General features: G+C 46.0%; 1 protein-coding gene across 1 annotated transcript in view; it reads left to right on the forward strand.

Annotated features, from left to right (window-relative positions):
• The window catches only part of LOC135374020 (uncharacterized), a 131170-nt gene that overhangs the window by 12132 nt on the left and 96664 nt on the right, over positions 1 to 22374 (forward strand). The window contains exon 4 of the mRNA XM_064607040.1: positions 13384 to 13522. Within this exon, the coding sequence (XP_064463110.1) occupies positions 13384 to 13522 (139 nt within the window). The remainder of the gene's footprint in view (positions 1 to 13383; positions 13523 to 22374) is intronic.

Genomic DNA, 22374 nt, shown 5'->3' on the forward strand with positions numbered 1-22374 from the left:
CACTTGCACTTGACTTGTTGCACTTGACTAAGTGCGTAATGTTAGTAGGGATTCAGGGATACGGAGTTGATTCGTTAATTGAAATTAATAAGGTGATCCCTTTAACTGCAGGGACTATAGCAAAGCTGTCAATGGCGGAATTCTAGAGGTGGAAGGGGGCCTTCGATTCTCTTATCCGGGATTATGTACCACCTCTCACTTCTTTTTCTTTCTTTTTTTCCCCGGTTTCAAAAAAAAGAAAGAAACGCGCCCGAAGTTTCGAAATACCGCCCGACAGCATCACAAACGCGGGGAAAGTAGTGATCTCTTCGTTCGTTCAAAATCGACCTTGTTTACAATCAAGAGGCGCCATCTGTGCGTGTGCGGAGTTGGTGTGGGCAGCGCCTCCTCTATAAATGAATGCCTGTCAGATCGCGCGCTTAGCAATGGAACGGAACGAGCAGGTCCCCCAAACTCACCTCGGAAAAGCGTGCAACGAAGAAGGCCGCCACTAGATACCCCATTGTTGCCGTTCCGGACCACGTCAGCGCGCTAAGTTTAGCGGCAAAATGTTTTTGTTGTTTCTGCGAATGAATCTAGTCGTTATATGTCCAAATAAAACGCGTATAACAACTTTCTTTGTCGTGTTTCACTTTTTGGTCCCGTTTTTAACCGTGTTGAGCGATCGGAAGGATCTAGTGCGCGGCTGCGTGCATCACATAGCGCACCTGTCGTACCAGGCGCCCCAGGCGCAGTCGTCCATTTCTCCTTCGGTGACTTGGCCTGGCTTGGATTGTGCTTCAACTGGATCTTTAGCGCGCTACAATCAAACGCAAGCCAACGTCTGGTAACAATGGGGTATCTAAGGGCGGCCTCCGGCATTGCACGCATCGGGATAGGAACAAATACATGGGAAAATGGCGACCTTCGGGGACCTGGGAACGAGCCCTGGCGAAGGCTCGATTTCCCTCGTGCGACGAGAGATGGCGGTAGGCCCCGTGACTATACTCGGGACAGGACCGCCGGTCTCTGCACTTGTTTCGCTCGCTCCCGGCTCCTTTTAGTGCTCTTCCGTTTGTGTAAACTGCAGAATGATTGAAGAACGAACAGCTTTATCGTTTAATTATGTGCAAACTGTGCGTAAGTGTTTTCTTAGGCCCTGACATGAATTACTTGCATGAGAGCAGGTTTGACCCGAGCACCCGGGATGTACGCTAAAATCTCACTTCCAAATTTTTCAATACAAGAAAGGCGATGAAAGATAAAAACTGCGTCACGGTACCTGCAGGTACTGCCCTCATGTCCACTTTCCTGCTGTCACACTGTCCTCGTGCCTCACTCTACCGACTGTTCACTTTCGAAGATTGAAGTTGTACAAAACAAAAACAATAAAAAGAACATTGTTCACTTTCAGAGGCAGGAGTTACAGAAAAAATAAACAGAGCAACACTGTTCACTTTCGGAGACTTGGAGAAGAAGCCAACAAAAAGAAGAACACTGTTCACATTCGAAGACTTATTGTGCAAACGCTGCTAAGAACTGAGTGAGAGAGAGCTCTAGAGTATCAGTACTTTGCGTGACAGTGGCTTTCTTGCGAACATTTTCGCGATAGAATTTTTGTCAGTCACAGTTAATGCGTGGTTGCTAAGGAGAGGTTTTATAAACTTCCTGCACAAAAGACTCAACAATGTCCTTCTGTGCTCGCTATCCCCATTTTCGCACAGAAGCACGGGGGCATCCATCAGCACCTCGACAGCGTGTCTTACACTGGACTCAAGTGGCTTAACCATACGCTTCCTGTGAAGGAGTACAACATCTAAGTAGCTTCTGAGGCCTATAAGAACGGAAACAAGCTCTTTCGAAGGATACTTGAGACCTCCTCGATCCTGGTAGGCAATGAGTCCATCGACAGGTGTGTTTCCCTTCGGTTTTTCAACCAGCTCGATGCAGGAGGAGCAGCTTAGCTTTTCTGATATCACGCGAGCTAGGTACCCACCGATTAGAGCAATGCTGGCTACCTCTGGATCCGGCAACCGCGGTTTTGGTGTCGTGCACAGTTCACGAAGTCTTTCTTTTGCCAGCGGTGGGAAAAATTCGGCGGCTGTGCTACCCCCGTTCTCAATGACCTGATTACTGATCGCTTGTGAACTGAGGAGTGATCCGGGGCAACTTAGGTTGCTGCGGTTTGATGATGTCACAATACCCGTCTTCAGCATTTTTTTCAATACCGCTGAGAACGCTCCTCATGGCCATGGCGTCGTTGCATCCTGCAGTTCTCCGGAGAAATCCGAAAAGCGCCTCGATTGGATCGCTTGAAAACTTTCGTGTGAGAACGAACATGAAATTTTTCTTGCTGAGGAGGAAGCGAATACATTGCACGTTTGATCTTGTTGTCAGCACCAAGGCGTGAAATGTCTCCTTGCTCAGGAAGTTGTCGGGATGGCTCTCGTTCCTCAGTTTTTGGACATAGTCGAGAAAGACTGTCTCCAGCCACTGCAGCCTGTCATCATGCACGTCATAGAAAGGTCTTGTATCCGGGTCGTTCTTGTGAATATGCTGCCGCGTGTTACTCACGTTCATAACAGTGAACCATTTGTGCATCATTGTCATGAACTCTACTGTCGGCCCAACTGATGCGAACTGCACGTCACATGTGTGACCAGCTTGGTATTTCATGTATTGCAGCGCCGCCGTCACAGGAGGTGAAAAAACCTGTACAGCGTGGACTACGCTCATCATCTCTATGTTTGAAGGATAAACGTGCTTGCGGGTGAGGAACCTTATGGGCTTTACGGTTGACCCTCGCTGCATCTTGTAGAGGTCCTTCAACCATGAAGATGAGATTTGTTTCTGGCCGCCCATATCCTTCGCAAGAAACTGGGACCTGACATTTTTGATAATGTGGCATTGGTCAAATGCCAAAAAAAAAAAAACGTCTTGATGGGTCCACAGGGTGCGAGGCAAACGTCGTGGCTTGTCCATGGCACAATATGTCCATGGCGGCAACGTTGGTCTTGTGGTTGTCCGTAACCAACCTGACAATTTTGAACCCCAGCTGTTCTGTACTCTTTTATGACGTATACGATGGCTTGCGCAAGATCCGGTGTTGTGCAGGCTTTGGTGAAGAAGTATGCAACCGGTATCTTGAAACGCTCAGCCAGACCGCAGAGCAGGAAACAAAGCAATGAATTGGCCAGAGTGGTAACATGTTCGGCTGGCGTGAGGTGGCCCAACTCCTTGCCCATGTTGACGTCCCCAATGAATGCATCTCACTGTTTGTTATATTCTAACCTCTGCCTAATGTGCATCTCGTCGATAACGAGACTGCAAACTTTGGACTGAGGCGCAGCTAGGCTCTGGAGCTCAATATCCAGCCTACAGCGAACGAGAGGACTAAAGCCAACCTCACCAGTCGATGTCCCGATGTATTTCTGCAAGGTGTTTCTGCACGGTAGTCGCAGCAAATCTTCACACCGAACGTACTCATAGGCCTTGGTGGAAAGATTCCTCAAGATCACACAGTACCTTACAGTGAGTTCTGACCATGTTGGCCTCTTCCTCTTGTAATTGACAACTTGGTCAAGAACAGATGTCGCTCTGATCTTGTTGTTTTGCCGAGCATCCGTCACGACATCGAGGAAGGCATCAACACTGAAGTCGTCTTTGAGCTGGCGAAGCTCCTCCTGATGTTTCCTTAAAGTCTCCTTCAGTCGCGATATTTGCTGTCGAAGAGATCGCTCCTTAGCCCTCCATTTACGTCGTTCAATAAAAGCGGTGAAATTTGCCTTTTCCGTCTGTGTCGAGAACGATCGTTTTGCGAACACTGGAGTACTCTTGAAGTGGTTCAAGTGGGAACAAGTACCTCGATCACTTCTTGCAAAACTGTCCGATGTGGGTTCTTGTTCCACAGGCTGTGCAGGGGTGAGGGCTGCCTCCTCCGTAATAAGTAATTCTTTGCCCACAGAAGAAACGTCGTCGGAAACCACAGAGTCCTCGACGGACGGCGTATCGCACACGTTCGTCGCAGTTGTCTTTCGCCTTTTGTGCGACTCTGAGCCCTTGCCCGTTGCCTCGTCAACGTAGGCAGTCATGGCGCGCTTACGGCTCTCTGGTTCTCGACGAACATGAGGAGTCTTGGGCGTCATGTACAGCGGGTAGCCTGGGAATACGCGGGGTACCGCTCCCTTCTTTAGTAAGCGCAGCCTTGTATTTTCCTTGAAGTCTGACACGATGAAGTGTTTACTGCAGACGACGGAGGAGTTGCACGTGGAACTTGGCTCCCAGTTCTTGCGGGCAATCAGCTTCAGCCACTTCTCACGTAGCTCGAGATCTGCCGGAACCTCGTGGAAGGACACACCAGGGTTCATATTTCGTGTACTCGACGAGCACATGGGCACGCAGCAGCAGCGCATTGCAGATGGTAATTTTAACAAACCAATCGAGATAACAACGATGTACCCTTATTCGGGTCGAATAAGCACCATTTCGAATACCAGCACGAGTTATGGATCCAATCGACAATGACTAGAAAAATATTCTGCGCGTGAGGAACCGAACGCGCCGCGCGCATACTTCCAATCAGACTTGTACGTATTTGGAGTGTTGTATTAAAATACTGTATTTCAAATACAATTTGCGGTATTTTGGTACACTACCCAATAATTTTTGTTATATGTGTACTTGTACTCTATTTAAAATACATTTTATTGTATTTTCTACTCAATACTCTAATTACATATTTTGGATCCGCCTCTCAAACTTTCTGTGTGTGTGTGTGTGGGGGGGGGGGGGCTATAGTTAAAAACCCGTGACGAAAACAGCAGGCACTCGATTTTTGCGTATCAGTGTTTTCCAACATAGTGTCCCCCTCCATTCCTTTCTACACAGCATGACAATTTCAGTCGCACACCTATCCTTCCCCGGTTTCGTTTCACAGTTATTGCTTACAGTAAATGCTTACTGTATTGACATCCGACACTTACTGCTACAATGATTTATGAACAGGAGTAAATGCTGACAGGTGCGACTGTTCACGACTTTTGCGCTTTTGACTCACGACCTTTGATATCTGATATCATCGCTGACGAAATAAGTTCAACTTGCGCGACACTAATTATGAGATTAAACATGTTTATAACCTCTGAAACAGCTCCAGCACGACCATAGAAGTTACCAACAAACAACACTCATGTAGCGGCAGCGACTCTCTCTTCCTCACCAGGTGTGCACGAAATGGTGCACCATAGGCCATTCCCTGGATTCAGCATGTTCATTTTTTTAACTGCCAAAGTGGAGCAAAAAAGAATTCCTGTGAAGAATTCCTTAACGTGATCATCACGAAGATCGCAATTCAAACTGCGGCGAATTCGCGCGTTCTAAGGACACGGCAGTCAGCGCCAAGCGCGGCGAGCACACGTGGAAGCGAGAGGGCAACGGGAGAGGGCCTGCAGCGGCGAAAGAAGCTCATCTGACAGGCATTCATTTATAGAGGAGGCGTTGGTGTGGGCAAAACACACTGGACGCACCCGGGCGAACGCTTTCAGATACTGCAACATTGTCTGTGTTGCACTGCTACACCGCTCTCGACTGTCTCCTTCCACAATCCCTGAATAATATAGAGCTGTGAAGGAATCAGACAAGTGTCGCTACAAGACCAACTTGTTTATGAACTGTATACAACATGACGATCTCTTTGCGCTACACATCGACAACTGGGCAGCCCAGCCACAAAACATGCTGCCAGTTACAATCGCATTGTAGTTTATCTAATATTTTCTCCGAGCCAGTTCATTGCTGATATTGTGCAAGTGTACACGCAACTGGAAGCACACACTCACTTCACCTTAGACGAGCCGTTTGATCGGGCCGCTTCTGAAGACAGAGCTGATTTGCTACGGTGCACCGGTTCATGTTAGGGTGGTTTATTTGTACACAGGTATCGTGAGGGAATCTCGCAAATGCGATGTCAGGGAATGTTTCTGTTTGCCTTATCAAAACGAACACACAAAAACGATTCACAATCAAACGATTTCTCTCTAAACCAGCATCTGCGTCAGATTTTTACTCGATTAGTATTACCAGTACATTCCTACCAAATTGATGAGCAAACCCGTGTGGCCGCTTTGTAGTATTAGTGCCTTCAAAGCTACCACAAACGGACCGGTTGGCTTGGTGATCCCCTGTGTGAATTCGAGCATCTATATCAGAAGTAGGCTACCCAAAGGTAGCCGTATGCGGCGCGCGTAGTTCCTTCATGGCACCCCTGGTGTACACTAAAAAGAAAAAAACGATGCTCGGATATCGCCATGGTGATGAGAATAATGGAGTAACGTCGTCCTAGGCTATTGACAGTACTTTGCGAAGTACAACGTCACCTCGACTGTTTGGAAAAATCGGGTGCACTATTTTACGCGGAAAACATGTCGCTAAAGTAAGCAGGCAGTTGCACAGAAAGATGCATATCTGTAACCATTTGCTTAAAGGAAGGATAAAAAACCGCGCTTCTGCTGATGTCTTGTCAAGTTTCTGCACAGGTACGTCACCATGACCGCGTTGAAGTCGACAAAACATTGACACAGCACGATTATATGCGCCAGGTCCCAGTTGTATTGGATGAACGTAAGTGAGCTGAACATAAAAGCTTCTGTCTTACTTAGGTGACGTTTACATTTTGGTTCTGAATGACGCTGCAGGATAGCGCAGGCGCAACGTCTCGGCCATGCACAATGTGGGCATGCTGTCGCCGAGACAAGTGTACGCATGAAGAAATTAAAAAGAAAAATTGCCTTGCGTTCGTTTCTCCTAAATAAAGGTATATAACGCCGTTGGACAAAATATACGAGCTCATACACATTGAGGTACCCATCAAATTTGATACTGGTGCCAACCAACCTTCCCCGTGGTTCTACGAGGAAGAATGTGTGAAACATAAAAATAAGCATACATTATGTCGATGCATAAACACGACGGTCACAGATTATTTATTTGTTTAAATACCGTAAAGGTCCTTACGGGCATTACATGGGGGGTGGCACATATAGGCTGGTAAGTCCAATACAACATCAATGGCAAATACCAATGGAACATTGGAATACCAAATGATGACTTCATGCCTGTGACACTTGATGAATATGAGTAGTCAGAAGCAATGAACCGGACTACGGAGTTCTGGATGGATTCGATACGGTGTGTCAGGTATTGTTGCGTGGGATCACATATTGCTGAGTCATATTCCTGTTTCGGATGAACAAAAGTAGTGTATGCGACACGGTGAACTTCTGGTGAAGCAAGCTTCAAGTTACGGCGAAGGAAACCAATGGTACGAGAAGCATTGCTGATAATAGAAGAAACGTGAGCATTCCATGTGAGGTCAGAAGAAATAATGATAGAATGAATGATATTTGTACTGATTATTAATAGGAATCGCGGAGCCGTAAAGGGTGTAGGGATAATTGAAGGTTGCCGCAGTGCGAGAAAAGGGGATGTAGCAGCATATGGATATTTTGAACGAAAGAAGCCACTTATCACACCAAGTTTCGAGAGCCTGTGGGGCACTTTGCAGAAGATGTTTATCTTGTGATGAGCGAATTGATCTGTAGATGACAGAGTCGTCAGAGAACAGGCGTATACTCGATGAGACACAATCAGGGAGGTTGTTGATATAGACAGAGGAGGGGACCTAAGACTGTACCCTGTGGGACACCAGATGGTACATGACAGAAGGGCGAGGAATGATTGCTCACGAAAGTAGACTGAAGGCCATCAGTTAAGAACATATGTATCCAGGAGAGAACATGTGGGTTAACGCCGACTTGTGAAAGTTCTAGCATTAATCTAGCGTGCTGTACAGGATCAAAGGCTTTGGCAAAGCTCAGAAACACGGCATCGGTTTGAGTGGAACTGTCCATATTTGAGTGGAGGTCGTGGATAAAGCCAGCTAGTTGTGTTTCACATGAGGATTTACAGAAGCCATGTTCGCAGAGGGAAACGTAAGCATTTGATTCTAGGAAACTGATTACCTGCGAATATATGATGTGCTCAATGTTTTTACTGGTAACGCTGGTAATCGAGATTGATCTATAGTTCAACGGTGAATGAGTGTCACCACTTTTATGCACTGGAATTATCATTCCCCGACACCAATCTTCTGGCAGGACTGAATTACTAAGAGATTGTTGGATTAGATCTAGGATATTTGTTGAGGTGGGAGTTACACGGGTGGGTTCGTGAACCACCTTGTGGAGGTCAAACACATGACACAAATCAATGAAATAACGTTCTTCACTGCCAGTAGCTGAGCTGGAGCTCCAATCAATTTAGCGATAGTTGGAATCACCAACGAGAATAACCTTTGAGTTTGGGAATTTATGAAACATATGGTGTAGTGATTTGTGCAATTCTGGGATGAATGCATTGGTTGAAGGAGGTCGATAGGATGCACCAACTATTAATCTACACGTAACGCAGTCAATACATGCACACGTTACTCCAATAGGAAGTGCACAATGAACAGCATAATATTTAAAACAGCTTTGAACGGCGAGTAAAACATCACCTCCTCGTCTAATTACGCGATCACAGCGATAGAAGGTGAAGCCAGGACACTCGGGTAACAGCTCGTTATCGCTTATATCTGGCGATAACCATGTCTCAGTAAGTGCAACAAGTTCAACACTCATACATGATAACATACATATGTGGAATTGGTAGCACTAGCAGAAATAGATTATTACATCTTTTTTTTTTTTTTTGCGTACAAGGAAGAGTCTCTTCTTACCTGAAGAGAGACGAACAACACATGAGTCAAGTTCATGGCTCTAGTGCCACCCAGCCCAATCATTAATCAATCAGATTAGGTAAAGATTAATAGGGAATCATCAGCGGACAGATCATACGGCAATAACGGTACACTACAGTCATCAGAATTTTTGTACATCTTCTTACCGCTCTAAGTACAATGTCAGAAACAGATTAAAAAATTTTTACCAAGGAGAAGAGAGCGTTCCATTTCCCAAAACGTGAACCTCAGGTGAACGCAATATCTGCAGCGTTGTCTTTTCTGTTTTAAAGCAGAAGTCACCAGAAATGTTCTTCAGTCTTCTTAGCCGTGAAAGCACACCTTTATTTAGTAGACGTTTTATCTTGCGGTGCTGGTTATCAGAGGAGAATGCGTGCTGAACTCTTCTCCTCCCTTTCAAGTGTTATTCATCCTCCCATTTACACGTGCTCTAACGAACAGTCGGCTTTCCTATATGCGGAAGTGTCGTTAGGCTAAGCCCTCTTTAAGTGGGATGTCTCACATTTTAGTCGCACTTTCATGCCATCGGGAACAAAATTGGCTGGCTACATAACCAAGATATTCACTTTAGGCTCCAAACATGGCCCCCCTAATTATGAAACTGCAGTAGAAAATTATCTAAAGCATATAGCTTTTGATGTATAAGACTGTGAAATCACGATAGAGCGCGAATTCTACTTCTGTTCGATTCAGTACAATGTGTAAGATTTTAAACGCCGTGGAAACAAAAACCTTTATAGATATACGGGTAATTCTTTTTTTTGCATAATTTCTTGCTTATAGGTCTCACAGGGTCAAGTGTGGAACCAGTGAAAAGAGCCGACGTTTTCCGCCAAAACGAAAATACACGTTTCTTATGCATTGCGTGTATGGGTGTAATGCAGGTTAAGCACGCTTTAAGTATTTGTCTGAGAATCTTGGGCATGCTGTCGTCCAATGCGACAGCTGAGTGATACTTATGTATCTCAACACAGAGGATAGCAGCTCGATGTAGCTTACATTAATGGTTTTGCTGTTGTTAGCCCTCACCCTCACCTAGTGGACTGTCATGGCTGGCATGTTTTTTTTTTTTTTTCTGTTTTGTTGCTACGTTTTCTTTTTAGTGCAGAAAGGCTATGCATTATATGCATGTCTCGCAGGGGGATTACACTAATAAAATTTTAAGAATAAATCATTTAAGAAAAACTCTTTCAATATACATTGCTTTACAATAAACTGAGTAAAATTCCCCGATAAGGAATCAACGGCGCAAAAATTCCCGCCCAAAAAACACTCGCTCATGAATCCACCATGAAAAATATATCGTTGCCAAATATAGCTTTAAGAATAAACTGTTTCAATCTATATCCCGTAGTCCACAACAACGTGACACAACACAACGTGATAGATATGTATCTCTACGCAGAGGATAGGAGTAAGACGTAGCTTACATTGGTGGTTTTTGCCCTTGTTACGTAGCACTCACCTTCTACCTTGTGATCTGTCATGGCTGCCATATTTTTTCTGTGTGTCTGTTGGTGCTACGTTTTCCTTTCTAGTGTAGAAAGGCTACGCGTTACTACGCGTTCGCTACGCAGAGGATAGGAGTAAGACGTAGCTTACATTGGTGGTCTTTGCCCTTGTTACGTAGCACTCACCTTCTACCTTGTGATCTGTCATGGCTGTCATATTTTTTTTCTGTGTGTCTGTTGGTGCTACGTTTTCCTTTCTAGTGTAGAAAGGCTACGCGTTACTACGCGTCCTCTACGCAGAGGATAGGAGTAAGACGTAGCTTACATTGGTGGTTTTTGCCCTTGTTACGTAGCACTCACCTTCGACCTTGTGATCTGTCATGGCTGCCATATTTTTTCTGTGTGTCTGTTGGTGCTACGTTTTCCTTTCTAGTGTAGAAAGGCTACGCGTTACTACGCGTTCTCTACGCAGAGGATAGGAGTAAGACGTAGCTTACATTGGTGGTTTTTGCCCTTGTTACGTAGCACTCACCTTCTACCTTGTGATCTGTCATGGCTGCCATATTTTTTCTGTGTGTCTGTTGGTGCTACGTTTTCCTTTCTAGTGTAGAAAGGCTACGCGTTGCTACGCGTTCTCTACGCAGAGGACAGGAGTAAGACGTAGCTTACATTGGTGGTTTTTCCCCTTGTTACGTAGCACTCACCTTCTACCTTGTGATCTGTCGTGGCTGCCATATTTTTTCTGTGTGTCTGTTGGTGCTACGTTTTCCTTTCTAGTGTAGAAAGGCTACGCGTTACTACGCGTTCTCTACGCAGAGGATAGGAGTAAGACGTAGCTTACATTGGTGGTTTTTGCCCTTGTTACGTAGCACTCACCTTCTACCTTGTGATCTGTCATGGCTGCCATATTTTTTTCTGTGTGTCTGTTGGTGCTACGTTTTCCTTTCTAGTGTAGAAAGGCTACGCGTTACTACGCGTTCTCTACGCAGAGGATAGGAGTAAGACGTAGCTTACATTGGTGGTTTTTGCCCTTGTTACGTAGCACTCACCTTCTACCTTGTGATCTGTCATGGCTGCCATATTTTTTTCTGTGTGTCTGTTGGTGCTACGTTTTCCTTTCTAGTGTAGAAAGGCTACGCGTTACTACGCGTTCTCTACGCAGAGGATAGGAGTAAGACGTAGCTTACATTGGTGGTTTTTGCCCTTGTTACGTAGCACTCCTTCTACCTTGTGATCTGTCATGGCTGCCATATTTTTTTCTGTGTGTCTGTTGGTGCTACGTTTTCCTTTCTAGTGTAGAAAGGCTACGCGTTACTACGCGTTCTCTACGCAGAGGATAGGAGTAAGACGTAGCTTACATTGGTGGTTTTTGCCCTTGTTACGTAGCACTCACCTTCTACCTTGTGATCTGTCATGGCTGCCATATTTTTTTCTGTGTGTCTGTTGGTGCTATGTTTTCCTTTCTAGTGCAGAAAGGCTACGCGTTATATGCATGTTTCGCGTTATTTCGCTTGACAAAGCATCGACGGGAAGTGTTGCAGTGTTGATCGCTCGTTCGTTCATGCGTGTGTCCTGAGTTCCCTTTACACTGACGTTCAAGTGCAGCACGCTTGTTTTGTGTACGAAATATAGAAGTGCGATGTACGGACTACTCATGGTAGGAATACAATTAAATTCGCCGAATTTCGGACTATTTGTCGAAGTGGATTATCTATATCACACGGGCCATACCACGTGACTGTGGGAACCATAGGGTGGATTTTCTGAAACGATTTATTTTTAACGACATGTTCTTAACATGTCTTTAGCGTTTTTACTTTTTACTCGAGGATATTTCAGCGATTATTTTTGTTTGTTGGTTTTAAGCGTATATTCGGGGAGATTTATCCTTAACAGTGGCTACTTACACGTTCATTTCTGAAAGGTTATTTTTATGGGTTTCAGACATGATTCACCCGTATCGCGTTATTTCGCTTGAGACAGCGCTGATAGGAAGTGTGACAGTGTTGAGTACGCGCTCGTTCGTGGATGTGTCCTGAGTTCGCTTTAGTCGGACGTTGAAGTGGAACACCGTTGTTTCGTGTACTAAGTATAGAAGTGCGATGTACGGACTATATCCATGGTAGGAGTACAATTAAATTCGCCGAATTTCGGACTATTTCTCGAAGTGGATAAGTACACTCATGCCCATAGAACCCTAATGAAATTGGCCGACTTCGGGACTATTTCTCAAAGCGGATTGTCCATTTCAATAGTTGCCATACCACGTCACTGTAGCAGCCGTAGGGCAGCCTGGGGGGGATTCTGAAACGATTTTAGTTTTAAAGATATATGCTTAACCGCTTTTTTACACGAGGATATTTCAGCGATTATTTTGTGCGTTAATTTTTAAGCGTATATTCCGGGAGATTTATTTTTAGCAGTGGCTGCTTACGCGCTTATTTTTGAATGTTTATCCTTAATAGTTTAAAAGGGGATACACCCAAATTATCCGTAACTTCATGTAATTTCTTAGAATGTTGATTTTCGTGTCCTACTAAACCTTCTCAACAAAAGCGGCAACAAAGCAGACATCTGAATTTTATGTTCGATGAGTCGTCATCCTCTCCGCGTATTCCGTAAAACAGCACCAAACGTGACATTTTAGCAACACTGTACCCTCCGCAATTAGACGTACGCTAATCGTCGCAATGACTAACCACGTACGTCTCTCAATAGACAGGGGAAAGTGAATTCGTAGACCTTACTACGCTACAACATGCACGAACAGTCGCTGTGCACGCGCAGCCAGGGCTCACATGACTGACTTTTCATTTTACAGAGACACGGTTCGTGTTAGTCGTGCATCAATATTAAACAAAAGGAACTTGGAATTTAGCTCAAGCTACGACATTACTACGACATTACCTAAAACGGAACGGAGTTCCTCGATAACTTTCTCGAACTCAAAAGTACCCAAACGAAACTCAGTTGCAGTTAGCAGTTCCTCCAGAACTACATCCACCCGCCATTTTTATTACCAAAATCACGTGCCTGATGCGAAGTTGGTTTGCTTACTTTTGGTTATCGTCTGCAGATTATCAACGGCATCAAACTGGTGCATGATCGTTTACTGCTGACGAATATTAGACAAAAAATAAAATAGCACCTTTCCAGGTCCTTGGATAACGTCAAACAAATAATCCAAAGGAGCAAGACGGAGGCCTTCAATCAGCTCTGCCCGAAGAAGATTCGTCATCACGGTGTCCTCAACGTGCCTTACCCAACAAGGAATAAAGCCATACAGCTTCTCCCCGTAAGACATTGAGTATACCGTTTTCCGGTGCTCGCAAATGCTTCTGGGCAGGTCCCTACCAGAACCATTTATAGAGAGAATTTGGTCATTAAAAGAGCGTAACTTGAATACATCTTATGTTGTCACTGCTGAACAACTTTCCTAGCTACGTACTCCATTTTTGTCTGGCCCCCAAGGGATTTCCAACAAGATATTGACCGAAAACGCTGTTCACAGTGCAAGATGGGAGGGGACCTGCGTGATTGTCGATGAAGCTTATGCGATTTCGACACTTCCTCATGTTGCAGTTAGTTCTGTCAACAGGACGAAGGTTTTAATCAACCACCAGACTGCATCTACATGGTGCTTACTGGTCCGATAAACGCGATTTCTTCCGCTTCAATTCAGACGTTCTGGGTTCCGCAACGATGAGTTGGACGTCAAAACCAATCTGCGGGGTGGCAAATGACCAAATAATGACCACGTTCTCTCTATAGGTTGATCTGTGCTACGTAGATTTTGACGGCGAACTACGGTAATTTTGGGAATCTTCTTTATCCGCTATTATGCAGACACTCTTCAACGTGAAAGCGCTGCCTACCGTTCGTTCCGCATAGCGTTTTGATCGCCTCGACGTAGGACTCCGTAGCAAGGTTGTCTGATCAGAGGGCTTAATCGCTTGTACATAAACGTTATCGACCTAACGAGTCGTTGGCGCTAGCGAAACGAGATATATTATCGATAATCGGCTGTGCTCACAATCACTCCTTCACTTGAAGCGTGCTTGTTAGACTGTCGTGCTCGTTACGAGCTCTTCGCGTCATGACGTCACACCACGGAGACAGCCGCAGCCTGCGAGCGAGGTTTCAATTTATCCAGCCATTAGGGCTCAATTTTGTTGTACCTCGGCTCTCTATGTTTAGTTCATTTCATTAAAGCATGGCGTCCTCTCGTTATGGTACTCGCGGAAGTCGCGCGACCCCAGGGCACTACGAAATGATGGCACGCTACATGCAGCGAAACGAAAACTTCTTTCGAGGTGGGTTCTAGCCCGCTTACATAGCAGCGGGACAGGGACAGGGCGGGAGCAGCCGTCCAGTGGGACGCTGCAGGCGGTGCTGTTAAGACAGCAAAGAAGTGGCGAAAGCTGAGTGCTGAGATTCCTACCTGCCGAATTAGCAATGATGCGTGCTTATCTCGCGTTGTTATGTGTGAGAAGTGTGAACACACAAATAAGTGCTCGTCAGAGAGGCAGTAAGCAATCTTGAAAGTGCAGCACAGGAGTGTAGTAGTGTGACTGCATTTCGGGGAATGTTCACAAGAAACTCAGGTAGCACTTCTTTATTTTGCGCCTGCGCATCACAGGACTGGAAGTCCAACGTTAAGGCGAAAACTTCTCGAATACGCGCATGCAGGAACCGGACAAGAGGTGGGTCGCCGTGCAAGGAGCAACCCACCGCTGCAGAAGAGATTCTGGTGGCGCTCTTGGGACAGGCAGGGGCGGATCTAGGATTTTTCCGAGGGGGGTCCGCTATGGACAATTGCCAGATGCATGCTGGGATTGGCCAATTGAACCCTATGTTCAAGTCTGGAATTGAGGGGGGGTCAGGACATCCGAACCCCCCTAAATCCGCCCCTGGGGAGAAGTCAGCATTTTAGGCGTCGCCACCACAGAGGAGGTCAGTGTCAGCCTTCTGGTGGGTCAATCGGAAGATGGTCCATGAGAAGAGCCCTCTGCACCTGACGTGCTACACACAATTGTGCGTTATGCTGACTCTGATGCTGGTACGCCTTCTGTTGAGACTCAAGTATCTGTTAGTTCTACAACAGTTCAGGGTTTTTACTCAGTTTCCCTAGTGATGCTGTTGCTTTCTCGATGTGCTTATTTGCTATTTGGGTATAGCAACACACTATGAACCCCTGCAGTCTCCACAAGATCCTTCACCTGAAGTGCATGCCACAGAGACTGTGTCGTTGGCAGACAATTCTGAAACAAGCAGACCTCTGTCGCGCCAGGAAGGATATCAAAAGTAAGATGTCCCCAGACATAGAACAAGCCAAATAAGTATGGTTTACAGTATTTGCATTTCTTTGATCCACTGATTGACACATGCAGGGGCCCTTCGTCAGCAGTATCAAAATGAAGTAGTGCAGGGTTTTCTCGCACTGCAGACACAGCAGCAAATAGTAGGGAGGAAATATATGGTTCCTTAACTGCATTTGTGGTTGCTGTTAATAGGATGACTGCAGCGGCGAAGCAGCAAGAAACTGCTATTCAGAATATTAAAGAGCTCCTGTGCGAAAGAACTTTAGTGATGTGTCTATACCTTACCCATTTAAGGATGCACAGTCTTTTAATGTTTGTAGCATGTATTGCGGATCAGATAACACGTGGGGAGTGATATCTTATAGCACTGTTAATACTGCAGGAATACATTGCAAACACAGAGGTATAAATGCGTACACGTGTTATGTAAATAGCAATTTTCCTCTGCAACAAGAAAATACGAGAGGCAAGCGCTTCATGCTCAATAGTAGACCAGATTGTGTCAGCATTGTGTCGGCATAAGGTGTCGCTATTACTATTTATCTCACTGCTGGCACCACCCACGTAATTGTTCAACCTATCGGTGACATACATAACATGTCTGTGATTAACAAAACTGAAAGCACCAAGCTGAAGGGGGAATCACTTCTGCGCAAGACAATAGATAATGTTTGTTCGCACACCGCTCAGAAACGGCGTAAAATATTGTCAAAACAGAAGTACTGGCGTGTTACCCTTGCTTTACCCTTGTCAATGACACATTTTGTAGAAATCTAGGACTATCCGTTGATTCGTATTGAGCGCGAATTCACAAATATGTGAGTGTGCGACACTCTATCGAGATGGCAGCAAATGTTCGAGACGCAGCAAACTTTAATTTATGAAAAATCAACGGCTCAACCTTGTCCTTTAAAAAGCTAAGAGAATACGCCAGTACCAATCTTAAGATGATAGCTTAGAGCGTTCACGTGTCTTGTTCGAACGAAAATCGCCCATAGATTTCTGAAGAAGTGATTCCACCTTAACTGTTCTGATAAATGTGCAACAGAGATCGCACTTGCTCGTACACATGCTCTTTATTATTCAGTGAGCTGTCTGCAAACACGGTCGCCAGTGCTTGTGCCCTATTACGGTGGATTTTCTCTCTCTTTTTGAGCATTTGTAGTGTTAAACATGTCATTGTGCACCACTATTCCTTCCTCTAACCATATTCGTTCTCTGAGGCAGACGTTGTGCAGCATGACACATGTATTAATAATTTCACCTGCTACAGTAGGTGCATAATGCAGAACTCTGCGCCTATGAAGGCACCCGGAGCGACTCCTTATTAGTCCATTACATTGCTCTATCACTGCTCGTGCTGTCTTGTGTCGTACACGGAATGTCAGTTTTAACATGTCAGTTTCACCATAAGGCATCAGCAGCCATGGCACGAAGTGATACCCAGTGTCTCCTGCAAGGAAAAAAGTGGTGCGTGTTATGTGTCTCAGCCTGTTCATCAATTAATCTTCGTTATCAATCTTACCAATCAGCAATGAATTTGTCTTGGGATTTGGTTCCTGGCAAGGGATTCTCGCAATGCTGAGTTTCTCCATGTGAAGGTGTCGTGAGTGCTTCCAGGATATTGGACATTACCGTTATCCATTTCGGAGTCAAGTCGATGTACAAAGCTGTGGAAGGAAAGTCAGGCAAGTATAACATTGAACATGCATTTGTACATAGCTTGCAGTAATACTGTTTTGCTCGATGTTTCAGGTGTTCACACAGAGGTAACAGTCTGTTGCACAATATGCATTATAAAAAAAGACCAATAAAGAATGCATTGCAACTAACCTTATGTTGGTTACTATGTTGGCAACTATTCTTGGTTACAGTACACCAGAATGCCAGCGAATCTAGCTGATTATAGGAACATCGTAACCATTGAATTAGGCACATTTCACTCTTCGTGGTTGTTACAGCAAACTACACGTTCGTAACCGTGTCTATAACTGTCTTGAACATTGAAAATGCACCAACGAGTCTTGTCTGATAACAACAAAAATTAGCATAATAGGCTTCAAGTATAACTATACCTACGAGTGGGACGTTGATTGAGTAATAGCAGTTTCTGTGTATGCAAATAAGTGCATTTCTTCGTGGTGCAATGCTGGGCACATGGGTACAATCAATCGTATCAATCATGCCGGGGAGTCTGTACGTTTCGTAGAATTCATCTTTAAAATCGTGTAGGGTTTGTAAATCCTTGGGTGATTTCTTCCACTGTTCAATGACCTCTGGCTGCTGCATTCCGCTGGTAACTTGTTTGATTCAATGACAAGTGCTTCACTGTGGGAGCTCAATTTCCATTTGGTTTCCAACCGGTATTTGGTAACTTCCTCAGCCATAGAAGCTTGGAATAGCAGAAGTTGGTAACTTGTGTGTTTCAAGGATTGCCTGATGAAATAAAAATGTTATATGTGTACACAATACTGAACAAGATTATCAAGTGTCTGAGATATTACTGCAATGGCTGTTGCACTGGTACATCCATAAATAAAAACTCGCTGGCAGAAACGTAGGCGATGTTATATAGTCATTCGCGTGTTAATAACATCCAGGACACCTATCATTAGGCTAAATAGGCTTGTATAATTTGGGTAGGTAGGTAGTGTTCCTAAATGAGGGCATGTCTTAGGCACTACTGTATACATGCTGTGGTCCACACTGTATACACAGCGGACAGGTTGTTTCAAAGGTTCTTTAAAATTCACGTTGCGCGACAACCGTTCGGCTAAAACTGCCAAAATAACCGGATGACATATCTTTGTTTCGAAAGACATCTGTCCGCTTCGACGAAGGTGTGAGGTCCTCATAAAGGGTGTGGGCTGCGTTTCTTAGAAATACCGAATAGTTTAACGAAATCAGCCTCATCCAACTGAAACGTATCCTGCCACCTTCGAGAGTGCGGTGCGCGATTAGCCGCTTCTGTAATTTTTCCGCGCAGGCAGGGGGGGGGGGGGGCTTCTGCCATCTTTCTTTGATGTTTAAAACAGCCAGCGAGCTTACCATACGTCTTCACGAGTGCGTTGCAGCTGTCGTTAGGCAGACGAGCCTGTTAGGTCACTACTTGGGTCAGAGATTACACCCTTGTCGGGCTAACGAAAAGAGCATCTCATATATCGCGTGAAACGTGTCACGTGGCCGTCACTGTGGAAGCGGAAGACGTGGAAGCGAATAAGTCCCCAAGCCTTCTGCATTCGCGATGACTGCTTCCGATTAGTAAATCCCACTATGTTGTCATCTAATATGCCAGGGAAAGCATTTTGAAACTTTAACAAACCTGTGACTAAGAGCATAAGATGCTGATGCATAATGTAGAACCCCGAGGCTAGGGAACACGAAAGGACACACACAACACGAAGTCTCAAACACAGCTGAAAAGAAGAGAGAAGTGATGTTCTGAGGCTGGAATAACATAGAAGGGACAAATACATACAAAGCCTCAAATTGTCTAAGAAATTAACGATGAAAGATGAGGACCCGAGGACTAGGAACTGTAGGATTCGAACCCACATCTTCTGGATTACCGGTAATCCAGTACAGCTACAGGTACCGGTACAGCTGGCTAACCGCTGGCTAATTACCGGTACAGCTGGCTAACCTTTTCAGTGACTTTCATATTTCATCGTTCACAGCTGAAAATTTTACTTCACATACAAGAAATATATACACAAACAGAGGGAAGAGGAACAACGAGTTGAGGACAAAATAGGAGGACAGTTCGGGAGAACGAGCAGTCTGTTCAAGGCCGGACCGAGGCTTACGGATGGGTTGCTGACACAGGTCCCACAAGAGGTTATGCAAAGGGTCTCTCCCAAAAACCTTCTGTGAGGGTCCACTTCGGAATCCTTTACAATTGTTTCATTCCTTCATTCACATTTCAGTGGGCTGGCGAAAGTCTTCCTAGCACGATGTCGCCTAACGTGATGTTGTTTGCCCTTCAGGTATTATCCTTATCAGTACCAGTTCATCCCGCACGTGCGGTGCCCTGCATCGAATCATCGTCGTCGTCGTGCTTCGGAATGTTCACGACTCTAGCGCCGGAATCGGATTTACTGCCACCATGGTCTACGTCACCGGGATTTTCTATATCAACGACTGCTCCCCTACAGTTCTTCAGTGGGCTTGGCGAAAGTCTTCCTAGCACGATGTCGCCTAACGTGATGTTGTTTGCCCTTCAGGTATTATCCTTATCAGTACCAGTTCATCCCGCACGTGCGGTGCCCTGCATCGAATCATCGTCGTCGTCGTGCTTCGGAATGTTCACGACTCTAGCGCCGGAACCGGATTTACTGCCACCATGGTCTACGTCACCGGGATTTTCTATATCAACGACTGCTCCCCTACAGTTCTTCAGTGGGCTTGGCGAAAGTCTTCCTAGCACGATGTCGCCTAACGTGATGTTGTTTGCCCTTCAGGTATTATCCTTATCAGTACCAGTTCATCCCGCACGTGCGGTGCCCTGCATCGAATCATCGTCGTCGTCGTGCTTCGGAATGTTCACGACTCTAGCGCCGGAACCGGATTTACTGCCACCATGGTCTACGTCACCGGGATTTTCTATATCAACGACTGCTCCCCTACAGTTCTTCAGTGGGCTTGGCGAAAGTCTTCCTAGCACGATGTCGCCTAACGTGATGTTGTTTGCCCTTCAGGTATTATCCTTATCAGTACCAGTTCATCCCGCACGTGCGGTGCCCTGCATCGAATCATCGTCGTCGCCGTGCTTCGGAATGTTCACGACTCTAGCGCCGGAACCGGATTTACTGCCACCATGGTCTACGTCACCGGGATTTTCTATATCAACGACTGCTCCCCTACAGTTCTTCAGTGGGCTTGGCGAAAGTCTTCCTAGCACGATGTCGCCTAACGTGATGTTGTTTGCCCTTCAGGTATTATCCTTATCAGTACCAGTTCATCCCGCACGTGCGGTGCCCTGCATCGAATCATCGTCGTCGCCGTGCTTCGGAATGTTCACGACTCTAGCGCCGGAACCGGATTTACTGCCACCATGGTCTACGTCACCGGGATTTTCTATATCAACGACTGCTCCCCTACAGTTCTTCAGTGGGCTTGGCGAAAGTCTTCCTAGCACGATGTCGCCTAACGTGATGTTGTTTGCCCTTCAGGTATTATCCTTATCAGTACCAGTTCATCCCGCACGTGCGGTGCCCTGCATCGAATCATCGTCGTCGCCGTGCTTCGGAATGTTCACGACTCTAGCGCCGGAACCGGATTTACTGCCACCATGGTCTACGTCACCGGGATTTTCTATATCAACGACTGCTCCCCTACAGTTCTTCAGTGGGCTTGGCGAAAGTCTTCCTAGCACGATGTCGCCTAACGTGATGTTGTTTGCCCTTCAGGTATTATCCTTATCAGTACCAGTTCATCCCGCACGTGCGGTGCCCTGCATCGAATCATCGTCGTCGCCGTGCTTCGGAATGTTCACGACTCTAGCGCCGGAACCGGATTTACTGCCACCATGGTCTACGTCACCGGGATTTTCTATATCAACGACTGCTCCCCTACAGTTCTTCAGTGGGCTTGGCGAAAGTCTTCCTAGCACGATGTCGCCTAACGTGATGTTGTTTGCCCTTCAGGTATTATCCTTATCAGTACCAGTTCATCCCGCACGTGCGGTGCCCTGCATCGAATCATCGTCGTCGTCGTGCTTCGGAATGTTCACGACTCTAGCGCCGGAACCGGATTTACTGCCACCATGGTCTACGTCACCGGGATTTTCTATATCAACGACTGCTCCCCTACAGTTCTTCAGTGGGCTTGGCGAAAGTCTTCCTAGCACGATGTCGCCTAACGTGATGTTGTTTGCCCTTCAGGTATTATCCTTATCAGTACCAGTTCATCCCGCACGTGCGGTGCCCTGCATCGAATCATCGTCGTCGCCGTGCTTCGGAATGTTCACGACTCTAGCGCCGGAACCGGATTTACTGCCACCATGGTCTACGTCACCGGGATTTTCTATATCAACGACTGCTCCCCTACAGTTCTTCAGTGGGCTTGGCGAAAGTCTTCCTAGCACGATGTCGCCTAACGTGATGTTGTTTGCCCTTCAGGTATTATCCTTATCAGTACCAGTTCATCCCGCACGTGCGGTGCCCTGCATCGAATCATCGTCGTCGTCGTGCTTCGGAATGTTCACGACTCTAGCGCCGGAACCGGATTTACTGCCACCATGGTCTACGTCACCGGGATTTTCTATATCAACGACTGCTCCCCTACAGTTCTTCAGTGGGCTTGGCGAAAGTCTTCCTAGCACGATGTCGCCTAACGTGATGTTGTTTGCCCTTCAGGTATTATCCTTATCAGTACCAGTTCATCCCGCACGTGCGGTGCCCTGCATCGAATCATCGTCGTCGCCGTGCTTCGGAATGTTCACGACTCTAGCGCCGGAACCGGATTTACTGCCACCATGGTCTACGTCACCGGGATTTTCTATATCAACGACTGCTCCCCTACAGTTCTTCAGTGGGCTTGGCGAAAGTCTTCCTAGCACGATGTCGCCTAACGTGATGTTGTTTGCCCTTCAGGTATTATCCTTATCAGTACCAGTTCATCCCGCACGTGCGGTGCCCTGCATCGAATCATCGTCGTCGCCGTGCTTCGGAATGTTCACGACTCTAGCGCCGGAACCGGATTTACTGCCACCATGGTCTACGTCACCGGGATTTTCTATATCAACGACTGCTCCCCTACAGTTCTTCAGTGGGCTTGGCGAAAGTCTTCCTAGCACGATGTCGCCTAACGTGATGTTGTTTGCCCT

This window comes from Ornithodoros turicata, unplaced genomic scaffold (genome assembly GCF_037126465.1).
Source record: "Ornithodoros turicata isolate Travis unplaced genomic scaffold, ASM3712646v1 Chromosome39, whole genome shotgun sequence".
Lineage (NCBI taxonomy): Eukaryota > Metazoa > Arthropoda > Arachnida > Ixodida > Argasidae > Ornithodoros > Ornithodoros turicata.